General features: G+C 38.4%; 1 protein-coding gene across 3 annotated transcripts; it reads right to left on the bottom strand.

Annotated features, from left to right (window-relative positions):
• Positions 1–3,770: 3,770 nt before the first annotated feature.
• On the bottom strand, positions 3,771–11,955 carry LOC104123341 (ADP ribosylation factor like GTPase 14 effector protein). Of its 3 annotated transcripts, none has more exons than XM_035891189.1 (4): positions 11,661–11,955; positions 7,669–8,870; positions 6,531–6,661; positions 3,771–5,072 (listed from the first exon to the last, which is right to left on the bottom strand). In XM_035891189.1, exons 2-4 carry the CDS (start codon positions 8,089–8,091, stop codon positions 4,844–4,846), a joined length of 783 nt encoding a protein of 260 aa, XP_035747082.1. In that variant the 5' UTR covers positions 8,092–8,870; positions 11,661–11,955; the 3' UTR covers positions 3,771–4,843. The 3 variants fall into 3 exon arrangements, with proteins under 3 accessions (XP_035747082.1, XP_035747083.1, XP_009633874.1); XM_035891190.1 differs by having other exon boundaries at positions 7,669–8,175; XM_009635579.2 differs by lacking the exon at positions 11,661–11,955 and having other exon boundaries at positions 7,669–8,175; positions 8,751–9,540.
• Between the last annotated feature and the right edge of the window lie 6 nt (positions 11,956–11,961).

Below are 11,961 nucleotides of genomic sequence, written 5' to 3'. Positions count from 1 at the left end.
AGCTGCCCCTCGTTTCTTCCCCTCCCCTGGCCTACCATGGCGTATGCTAGGCTGCTTCTGGTTGCTATTGTAGCTACTCTGGTAAATTACTGCCAGAGTATTTTATCTGTTTGTCTGGAAAACAAGATGTGTGGTTCTTTGCTGTGTGTTGCACCCTGGCAGCAGCACCAGTGGGGATGGCTTGTTTTGCTAATGAGTGCAGGACCCTGCCGCGAGTGGGTTTCTCAGCTACCTAATACTGAATTTCTGAGGGAATCCTTAGGTAGAAGCTTTAAACCAAGGTTTCATAGCAAACACTGTAAATCGTAAATGTACAAGAATTATGTTGATCTCTACTTCACTAACAATTGGCAAGTATTTGGGGGGAGCGGGTGGGTGAGAAGCTTTTATAAAGACCAAAAAGAAAATCAATTTATCGTAATTTTAAGTGCTAATCTTGTACTTGAGTCTGCTATACTTCAACCTTGCAGGCTGAGACATGTGTCTCTTGTCTTGGGCTCGATTCCTGAATCTGTCCAATAATGACATCCCCTCTGCTCCGAGGACTGGGGATGCATCTCCAAGAGGTGCACCAGAAGTATATGGTCAGGTTTGCAGTAAGCTGATGCCCTCTGCTGGGTATGAGAAACTTCTATTATGTAAACCCCGTATTTCAGAGGAAGATAGTGAGTTTTGAACACAAAAACCCTGCTAAGAGTGAACTGGGCAGTTTAATTGCAATTGTTCACATCCCCCTACAATATTTTCTTAATATGTGCTTGGAGGAGAACTGTTAATTTGAAATGTAATAGTGGTGAATGCATATAAGACTAGTTCTGGTTATGGCTTCCACATGGGTAAATATTAGATGCAACATGTAATTAAAGGTCTTTAAACACAAATACAATCCTTTTAATAAACTGTTCCTCTGCTATTAGTAGGATTTAAAAGCATGTATAACTTCAAGTTGGAGAGAACTGTTTGGCCTGTTCAAATAAAGCTGTTCTTAGCATGATATTTACTGGCTAGAAGTCAGTATAAAGGTGAATAAAACTTTAAGAATGTTTGCTGAAGAATTACTGGGGAAAATTATCTGGATAAATGAGGGACAAGCTACTGCATGCCTGTACATCCTACATACCACTGAGAAATCAGTTGAAAAATACAGAGACAACTGTGTATTTATTAAGACATGAATATGACCAAAAATGTGTGTCTAATTTTAGAGGAAAACAAAGTAATTGAAACTGGAAATTGTATGTTTATGCTTTTTCATGAGACTAGGAGAACGCCAAGGCTTTAATGCTGATTCCAGTAAGTTGCAGCCATTTCTGTCACGTAATGGGTGAAAGATGCTCGCCTGAACACTTACCCTGGTGTAGCTATGTCACTGCGGGATTTCAGTGTGAGCTCTTGTGCGGTTGGTCCATTCTGGCTAACATAGGAACTACTTATACAAAAGGGCTAAAAAGAACATTAAAACAGGTCTAAAATCAGAAAAAAAAAAAGTTACCTTATCTCTGTTTTCTTTTTTCCCTTAGAGGCTTTAATTCTGACTTCTGGATTTATAAAAACATGCATTTTTGTGTAAGTCCACTTTCTGCTGTTTCTGATGTCCTGAGTAGTCAGCCAAGAGATCCAAAAATTAGTCTCCTTATGCTAGTTTCTACGAGTTATGAACTTAATTGATTAAAAGAAAACCGAATTCCTGCTGTATCTAAGGACAAGGTTATACTGTATCTCCCAAAGATAAATGCCTTCAGTAGCATAGATGCCAAAAATGTTAATATAACACTTCTGCTGAGTTAACTACCTGACTGTACTATATTCTTATTTGATTATGTACTATTATTATTTGAGTATTTAACAGGAAGCATCCCAGGGCATGTTTCATCAGTGTGAAACTTTCAGCTCCCCTAAGGGAGACTTCGGGTATGATCCCAATGTTCTGTGGTAACTCTCACTGACTTTAGATGATGTTAAATTTGACTGTGTTCTGAACTTGATGTGAATTTCGCTCTGTGTGAGAAAGAAACCAAACAGTGCTTAACACTGTACCTAAGAGATCACAAATCTGGAGCTCCCGTTCAATAAACTCAAATTGATCCATGGGATATGTATTTATAACCCAGGTTCTTCTGCTGTCACTGATGTCTGTCCTTTGGATATATAAACTTTGTTTAGGCATTGTTTTTTGCAATGACTATCAAAAGGCAAGTTTTAACATGGCAGCCGGGGTCTATCTGCAGTTGGCTTTTCTCTGTAATGCATGCAGAGTCTAAAGTGGTGGTTATACCTGGTTTATGAACTTTGGCTTTTGTGGAAAGTAGTTGTTTGCTTTGGCTATAGTAAAAACACACTGTTTAACGGGCTTAGCTGTAGAGTAATTCTGAAAGATGGGGAACTACACATGCTATTGGGAGCAATAAGCAATTGTTTCTAGGTGGTGATAAAATAGCTTGTGTACTACGCTGATGGGGTAAGTTTGTGTTCATAAAAACATGCAGAAAAAAAATCAGAGAAATTCATAGCTGTAAGCATTTTAAACCTAGAGAGATGGTAAAGTTTGACTTGCAACAATGCCTTTTCACAGAAAAAAAGATGAAAAGGACATGAAAGTGTATAAAAAACATATTATTGAACTTAATAACACACTGCAACCTAGGCATGTTAAGGAAATACAGCTAAATGGAAATGTCCTAAATATGTAAGCAGGACATGTGAAAAACCAACACCAAAAGGTCCTGTTTTACTGGGAAAAAAACCAAACCCTAGGGCTCCTGTAGCTTCTATAGCAATCAACAGTACTCAGTATATAACGCAGGTTTTTAGTCAAACAGAAGTCCTATGCATTTTTTAGGAAAAGTTGAGTGATTTATTTGGGAAAGTACTCATTGCTAGTGAATCTGTAAAATGAGAGACTGAATATGCTTTTCGGACACTTAATGGAGACAGAGAAATCCAGTTCTAATATTGGGATGCTCTAGGCAATTTAAGCTACTGGTAGACTTGCATTTCACTTCAGTGAAATGCTTTAATGGTTAGTGAACTCAAAGTCTAGCTGGGGACTTAAGTAATAAGTTATATTCATCAAACAGTAGGAAGCCTACAGCTGGAAGTTAAGTTTACTAACAACGGGTACTGTGACTCTGGTCTAATTTAAAATAGTAAATACATTAAAATTACAAGATTGGACCAGCTTTCCCCGTCTCACTTTCATGGAGGTATCTATTTATATTTTCATCTAATTCAAAAGGTTGCTTAAAAGGTGAAATGGTTCCAAAGGTGGATCAGGCACAGGTGGTTAATTGCTGTGTCAGGATAAGCATGCTCTGTGGTCAACAAAGTCAAATGTTTTAAATGCCACTTGCATGTAAGGGAAGCCATGGCTATTACTCATTTGTGGTGTTGCTGTCTGGAAAAGTGTGTAAAGTGTGGTGCTCTCTCTAAACAAACTCACATGATGGTTCTTGTGGTAAATGCGGCTGGAATCCAAGGCCAATGGGGAGACATCTGGAAGAACAGCCAATGCTCTGACCAGAAAAAGAAAATGTGTAATTTTGTAGCAGATTTAATAAAAACATAGTACAGGTTGACGCTTATATTTTACTAGGACCAGCAGATGTCAGTACAACTCAGAGCATAACTTCTGATTTTTAGCGATGCAACCTTCATGACACTTATCAGAAAAGAAAATACTTGAAACAAATATCAAGATTATAGAACTTTATTAAATAAGTCTTCAGAAATCAATAGTTAACAATACTCTTGAATAAATGTGATCCAATAAATGTGCAGATCTTCCAATACTATCACAGAATCAGGAAATTTACCCAAAACACAAGAAAAATAACAAGGAACAATAGTCAATGTTACTAAGATTTCAATTGTAAAATCTTTTTTCCATAATCTTGTCATATTGTAAGATTTTAATATTCTGAGGATAGATAGTGCATCAACCAAATACAATTTCAATTCAACATGGTTTTTGTTGTAGCAGTCTGAATATTCTTAGTTTGAGAACAGACACTCAAATTCATTTCAGCTGCATGTAAATGTTTACCTTAAAACCAAGCAAAAAATAAAAAAGGGGAGAGGGCTGCTGAAGTTCCAGTCCAATTACAGACTGATTACAAATGCAACAAGATTATTTCAGTTGTGTTATTCAGAAACCAACAAAACAGTATGATAATTACTTTAATGTATTTTCAAACCCTTGACAGTTTTATAACACTTTAACAGTGAGGCTTGAATTCCTAAGGATAACTTGATCTCAAATCCCAGTAAGTTGGATGAGATCTGAACTCCAAAATGCATTGAAGCCATTTAAGTGAATAGGACTGAATTTATCAGATGTATCTGGGATAATCTATAGAAGATACAGTGTTTGCTATTAGTCCTCGAGACAGCTTTATTAATACTGCACGTAAAATTTACTGACCTTTTAGTGTTTCACATAAAACAGATTCAAAACCATGAGATCCTGAACTACAGAACGAAAAATGAGGGATACATGGAGATGGTACACTATACAAAACAGTATATGAAACAATGGTGAGTGGCTCAGGAAATGTCAAATGCAAATTCAGTACCTTATACTTAAATACAGTAAAAGACTGTTCAATGAGAACCTGTTTGGATGACTAGCAAGACTGAGTACAAGGTAGAATGAAGTGTGAAAAGACAGTAGTATGATTAAGAATATTTCCATAATCATACTGAAAATGAATTGTGAAAGTGAGCACATTAATCATGTGGATTGTGATAAATTCCAATAGCTTTCATTTAAAACATTAAATGATGAATGTACTGCATTTAACCAAAGCATAGAGTATATATTCAGGATAAACAATGCACGTATACACTAACCGACATGCTTATTTCTAATTATTTCTCCTCCTTCTATTTCAATTTGCTCATAGAGCCACTTGCGGTCACAGCGACATTCAGCTCCGCACTTGTTGGAGCCACACTTGGGGCAAGCATAGAAACATCCCAGGCAATCTTCATCAAGACAATCACAGAGGTCCATCCCACTGTAAAGCAGCAGTCCCTGGCTATCGTAGACTTTACTCTTAGCTGGTATAACTTGCCTGTATAATGAAAACGAACAGTTACTTCCATGTTAGAAATCCACTTATTTTGATGTCAAGCTGCTAAAAGTTGTGGACAGAAGTTTGCTTTCTTCAGGTGTTCATTTTAACACTCTGCTAATTTAAAAGATTTGTATTACTGTATTTGACAACATTTCTCAGTCCTAATTGTACCTCCACTATAGTGCTTTTGAAATAATTTCAAGAATGGGAAGTTTTTCTTTCTTCAATAGCACACTTATTCAACCACTTATGAGTATTCTTAGTTGTATGATGCAAACTTCAGATTACCTTTCGGATGATGTGAAATGCTCCCTTAATTTACTTCTCTTTTGTAATGTGTAGCAGTAATTCAAAGGAGGTCACATAGAATCATTTACGGTGCGCACATCCTAATTTAAAATATTTTTTTATGCTTTTAACATTATCTATCCCTGTAACAGTTCTGTTAAACTGCAGAATCAGAGAAAAACTCTGAGAAGGGACCTCTGGAAGTCATCTTGTCTGATCCTCTGTTCAAACCTAGGTCAACTCAAATTGGGTTGCTTAGGGCTGCATCTAGTTGAGTTCTGAATAGCTCTAACATCAGAGATGCCACAACACTTTTGATCCAGTGTTTTACTATGTACATAAAAAAAATTTCCTAATGTTCATCAAAATTTCCCTAGCTGCAACTTGTACCCAAACTGAGCAGAAGAAACAAATGGAGGGGAAAAGGATGTGTGGTTTGTGAACAGCACACCTAGCGTCTGTTTCCGTACTGTAAAGTTAAACTTGGGTGGAGAGCAGGGGAAAGGTATTAATGTGATCTTTCTTGCATGTTTTATCAAATATTATACAACTAGTTAAAGCTGGGACTTCAATCACTCTCCTATTAGGACAAGACTGAATTGGTCCACACTTTTAGTGGAAAGTGACAGACAAAATTCAGCTACTATAGCTGTCCTCTGTAGATAGCATCATTTTTAAAATCGGTCACACTAGAACGTCATAATTTGTTGTCTAGTATCATCCAACTTGGACATTAAATTCCTTTTTTAAAAGGGAGGTAAGGTCCTAACTTGCACACTTTTGTTTACGAAGTATGATTACCAAGTTTACTGAAAGATGAAAACTCCAATATTTTGTGTACTCTGCTTGATCTTACTGTATTAAAATTTAGCCTATTATCAGAATTTTAGTTTATGCATAAATAGCCTCATCTATGATTTGTGTAATATTGTCATGCCTCACCAAATACTTGTTTGTAATCTAATTGCCTGAAATATGGACTGTATGCTAATACTTTATCTTCTGTTTTGTTTATCTCAGTAATAAGTGTGAGCTTTAACATCCTCAGCAATCCATAAACGCAAACATCCATACAAAAAATGTTAGTGTTACAGGGACACTGACCATCAAGGCTGTTTTATTTTGAAGTGAAAGTTAAAGATAATATAAATACAGAAAACAGCTCACCTGTCGGAATTAAATGATGCAATTTTTGTTTGCAGCCTTCTTTTTTCCCTTTTACTGGTCTCAGGAGTGAATTCAGTCTGTCGTCCTGGATTAGCAAACTGCAGAGACTTTAAAGCCTTAGCTGTACGCCCCTGAACAAAGACAGAAAGTCTCATTTAATTACAAATACAAACCTAAATTCATGAGAAAATGTCCAGTCAAGCCAGGAGAATTGTAGTAACTTAGGTAAATTGTTGAACTGAACTCTAAGCACTGGATTTCCCAGGAGAAACAACTTAAGTCTTGGAATTTTATACTGGAGACCCGTACCAGTCTCAAACCCCAACAATACAAGCTTCACAGTAGCAGTTGTAATTAATGCTTTCAAATTTGACCCCCTAGCAGTCTCCTAATCATACTGACATGTAATTGAAAAATACAGCTGGGCAACATCCCCTGGGCTGAAAGGGACAACAGCTCCTAGAAGACAATTCTGTTTTGCTGCAGGGCATGTACGGAGGAGCTCTTGCTCACTTGTTGCCCACACTTCCACTGACTACCTGCATACACCTTGAACAATGCATCCAACAATGCATAAGCTGCATGCCAAACTCAGCACTTAAAGCATTATACTCCCACACCAGTTCATTACTGCCCCTGAATAAATGCCGTGGCCTTCACAGCTCAGACACAACAAGAGTACACTCAATTCACCTCAATCCCTGTTCACTTGGTAATGAACTGCTAGAGAAAGTGTGTGGTTCCTTTTAAACTGAAGAGACTAAACCAGAAGTTTATCTCAACATCCTTAGAAGCAACCTTTGCAGGGTTCAGTTTTAAGCATGTGAGCTTGTTTTCTGTAAGGCTTGAGTAACAGCTTAAAATACCAGCAGCAGTCTCGTATTTACATAAACTTACCAGTTGTAACTCACCCTAGTACACAGAATCATTTGAATTTAAAAGGCCATTACATTTAGCTAGGGAAGAGGATTTTTTTAAGGTCCTCCAAATAAGGCAAACTCTCACACATCTAAAAGACGACACAGTTTCATATTTCTATTAAAAAAATCTTAATTTCTTTATGTAGGACTTGTATGAAGCCCAATTTCAATAGCTTGCAGAGCTTAGTGGGGGTGGGACAACTGATCCATATACATACGTCCGAATCGAGTTTTCTTCTTTGGCGATCTTCGGATTCAACATCCACGCTTCCATTTATTATCTGCATACATTTGGGACAAAGCTTCCAACCAGGTACAAATTGTCTTCCAAACTTGGCACTTAAAAAAGTTGCATCATCTAAGTCAATTGCACGTAAGTTTTTCTTTGATAGTTTTCTGTGTATATTAAAGGGATCACAACATGATTTTTGCAAGTCTTCAAATCTTTCAATGTAAATTTTTGCATGGTGGAAGCAGATTGTATTGTTCTCTGAAAGGGATATTCCAGTCCTAAGCTGAAGTAGAAGCAGGTCAGATGAAGAAATATCTTGCTTAGTCTTGAAGCCAGTGTGACGAGTATAATAGGTCTTATGGCATTCATTGGTAGCTTGAAGCTGAACTCCAACTGAACAAGGATCCATTTTACTTTATCAGAACAACTTATTTCACTTATTTTGCTTAAAATGAGTTCTTTGAAGTCTTTAGTAGTTTCTGTGAAGATCACCCTAGAGAACGCATTAAAATCAATCAGATTTGTGCTGCAAACCTTTAGCTGTAAGCTTGACAGACTAGGTTTAAATTAAAGCATTATAAACTAGGTTTTTAATTTAAAAAAAACATGTAAAGAAATTATAGCCTTCTAGTTTAGAGATGAGTAACAATACACTGAATTTAATTCTGGAATTAAACCATACATCTTGTATTCCTCTCAGAGGCATTTTTTTCCCAGCTACAATAAGTATCAGTTAAAAACATTTAGTAGCATTACTTTCTCAAAAGCAAGCTGGGAACAAGGTATGAGGTGGATGAATTGTTCAGACAGCAACCTGCTCTGGTCATCAGTTTTCTGGGGGCCCCCCTCTCTTGGCAGAATCCCTGCCAGTCAAGACCTGTTGCGCAGATGGCCCACAGGGAGGGACTGCTGATGGCTAAACAATTCACCCATCCTGTTTCCAAGTAGTTTCTAGGAAAAAAAAGCCGCTGAAGGTAGGCTGCGCAGGCTGTCTGATGTCAGCAATTCACACCCAATAGCCCTTTTCTGTGTTCTTCCTCTGTATACCAGGTGCAAGTCAACACATACAGAATCAACCTGAGCCTTTTCAAGAAGCAGCCTGCGGTATACACAGAGATCAGTGGGTTTAGATGTGTGCAGTTGTAGTCACGTGGCCTTTGCATGCAGCTCTCCAACTGAGTGCCATGTCTGTTGGATGTAAAAGTTGGGCAGTTATTTAAACACAAATACAATTACCAAATACAAAGCTAGCTACTGCAGAGTGGTCTTGTAGCCGTGCCAAAGTTTGTTGCAAATCCAGTGCTGGCCCCAAAACATCAGAGCCTGAGCCCATCTTGCACTATTTTCTACTACAACATAAAAGACATTTCTAACAAAAGAAAAGAATTAATTTGCTTTCAAAACCTCCGAGAACCTTAATTACAATGAATACAACCTGACTGGGATATTAATGATCACCTATACACTACTCTGCAAAGACAAAAATCAGAAAAATTAAAAAGCATAAAGTACTGGTTTTAGCTGGGATAGCATTAAACTTCTTCACAGTAGTTTGTATGGGGCTATGTTTTGTATTTATACTGAAAATAGTGTTGATAACATGCTGATGTTTTAGTTACTGCTGAGCAGTGCTTACACAGTGTCAAGTTTTTTTGCTGCTCCTCAGACTTCCACGTTGGTGAGCAGGTTGGAGGGGCACAAAAAGTTGGGAGGGGACACAGCTGGAACAGCTGACCCCAACTGACCGAAGGGATGTTCCCTACCATATGCTGTCATGCACGGCAATAAAACTGGGGGGCAGGCTGGTGGGGGGGCTGGTGCTTGGGGACTGGCTGGGCGTTGGTTGGTGGCGAGCGATTGTTTTCACTTGTATTGCTTGTTTTTCTTGGCTTTTATTTTCTTCTCTGTTTTGGTTTTTTCTTTTCTGTACAATTTTTAAACTATTTTTAATTATTAAACTGTTTTTATCTCAACCCACAAGTTTCATTCTCACTTCTACCCTTCCTATTCTCCCTCCCATCCCGCTGGGGGGGAGGTGAGTGAGCGTGGTGCTTAGATGATGGCTGGGGTTAAACCATGACATAGTTATTTGTGCTAACTACTGAACAGGGTAATATGGCTTTTTAATCCATAAAAGTATCAGCCAATTGTATAATGGAAAAAGTCTGGGATGCTACTTTCAATAAAATAAAAGCAAATACCATCACACACAGCCTAATGAGATGAAATGTCTACGTTTATCCAATATACAGAAATAGGAACACAGCAGTGCAGTTTAACAGAGAACAATGAGAAGTTCATAGGCCTTTAAAAATTACTCTGAAAAGCTGCTGCCTGGAGCATTTTTGCAGCAGAAATCCTCTTGATAATAATACTTTAGTCTGTCTGAAATGGATGTGTATAGCTGAAGCAATTACAACACATTTCCATATATTAAACTGTATGGACACTGACTTAAAGGTCTTGTACAGGACATGCTATTGTCTAGTGATTTAACTGATCCAAATATATAAACGATATATTCTGGGCTATACTCAGACTAGTAAACTTGTTTTAAAGTTTAATTTTATATCTGATTCAAGACAGAACTGAGTATAACTGAACAATTATTTTTCAACAAGTTTTCCTCAGCCTATTGTTAAGAATGCTCCAGCTTTCACATTTAAAGCAAGAATAATAGAGGCACAAAGAATCCTGAATGTAGAGACACAAACAACTGAGTTTGCAAAAAAGGGTGTGTATTTAATTCTGAAAATAAAGCAAACTTGGCTTTTGCAAGTTATCTGAAAATACACAGACTTAAGTATTCTAATACTTAACACCGATTTCTCAGGTCAAATCCTGTGTTTTAAGGACTAGAACCAGTCCAGTCCTAAATTGCTAGGCTATCTGAACCCTTCTTCACTGAAATTTCCATATCTTAACTAAAACCTCTCCTGAAGGTTTGACCCTGCACAGCTCTTCAGAACTGCACTGAATAATACAAATAAGCAGTAACGTGTAGATATCAAAGAAGTTTTAAAAATTATTCTTCTCAGTGCCTGCTGAGCACTGAGTGCTCTGTTAAGTTTTACTATGTAAAAGTTCCAGTGTCTTTACCTGTTTATGTACTTTTACTGTGGGACTGACTTTGAATAATTTTTTTTCTTTTTTAAAGACCACCTGTCAAACTTTACCATCTTAGTAAACCAGCTATACTCAGGACTAACCTTCTTTCCATTAGGTGCACAAAGTTTGTCTTTCAAACTAAGGTAACTGGAACTGCATGATCAAAGCTCATCGCATCCGAGCTAAATTCTAACAGCAATTTAGCGAATACCAAATAACTGTTCCAAGTCTGTTGTAGGCTATGCACTAAGCTTGCTTCAGATTACTTTTGATTCCTGCCAAGACAGGCGAGGGGTGTGTGTAGATGAGGAAGCGCACTAGGTCAATATAAGACTGATCTGAATTTTCAAAATTTGCGGATGCATTAGAAGTCAGAACCCTTGGAAGATGTTCTAATTAAAAAGTAACTTCTGTAAAACAGAAAATAATTATTACACTGCTATCTTTGGCAGGCATCTGTTTTGACAGATGACTACACTACCTGAAACACCACTAAATTAAACAGAGGGAAAGCACATCAAGTATATTGCTGTGGTTTGTTCAAACAACAGTGTGCTGGTGACACAAGTTACAAATCTCATCCACTTGATTTGTAAGAATTCTTGGTTAAAGCTTCAGAGGTATTTCTTCCCTCTGGCCCTTGGGAGGATTAAATGGCTTTTTTGCTTTTGATTTCTCTTTGGTGGACATAGGGGAGAGCTTCAAAACTTAAATGAAGGCTTGTATTCCCACGTGTGAAATCATGAATTAGTGTTTCCTCCCCCATCCACAATGACCTAAAGTAGAAGACTGCGCTGAGGATCAGCACAGTGAAGCGCTTGAGTGCAACGAGCCTGCAGCCCTAGCAGGGATTCAGCAAGCGTTTCCTACCTTCAGGTAGAAACAAGGGCTGGCGGAAGCTACAGTTTAGGCTGGCAGCGCCAGGTTACAACAAGTCGAAGGGAAAGAAAAGTCCTGAAGTTGCAGATGCCAGCCCGCGTCTGAACACGCTATGCTGGGTGTTCAGCAGCTCCCAGCACCGCGCCGCAGACCCTGACCCAACCGGCGGCGGCCCCCAGCCAGGGCTGCGTGCGTTGGTCCGGAGGAAAGCCCGGCTGCGCGCTGGCTTTGGCGGAGAGCGCGAAACTCCGAGAGGCCGGCCCGCTGGGCGGAGGGCAGGGCGGGAGGCGAG

This window comes from Egretta garzetta, unplaced genomic scaffold, assembly GCF_000687185.1.
Source record: "Egretta garzetta isolate BGI_Z169 unplaced genomic scaffold, ASM68718v1 scaffold523, whole genome shotgun sequence".
NCBI lineage: Eukaryota > Metazoa > Chordata > Aves > Pelecaniformes > Ardeidae > Egretta > Egretta garzetta.
The sequence above is the reverse complement of the archived record's forward strand: the minus strand, read 5'-3'. Positions and strand labels throughout refer to the sequence as shown.

Bases quoted from the DNA above. Each gene is read 5' to 3' on its own strand.
- LOC104123341 (XM_035891189.1), bottom strand. From the start codon at position 8,091: ATGGATCCTTGTTCAGTTGGAGTTCAGCTTCAAGCTACCAATGAATGC. The intron at 6,662-7,668 runs GTATGTATATGG...GTCTTTGTTCAG, and splicing joins GAAGAAAACTCGATTCGGAC to GGGCGTACAGCTAAGGCTTT. The intron at 5,073-6,530 runs GTGAGCTGTTTT...TTCATTATACAG, and splicing joins GCATCATTTAATTCCGACAG to GCAAGTTATACCAGCTAAGA.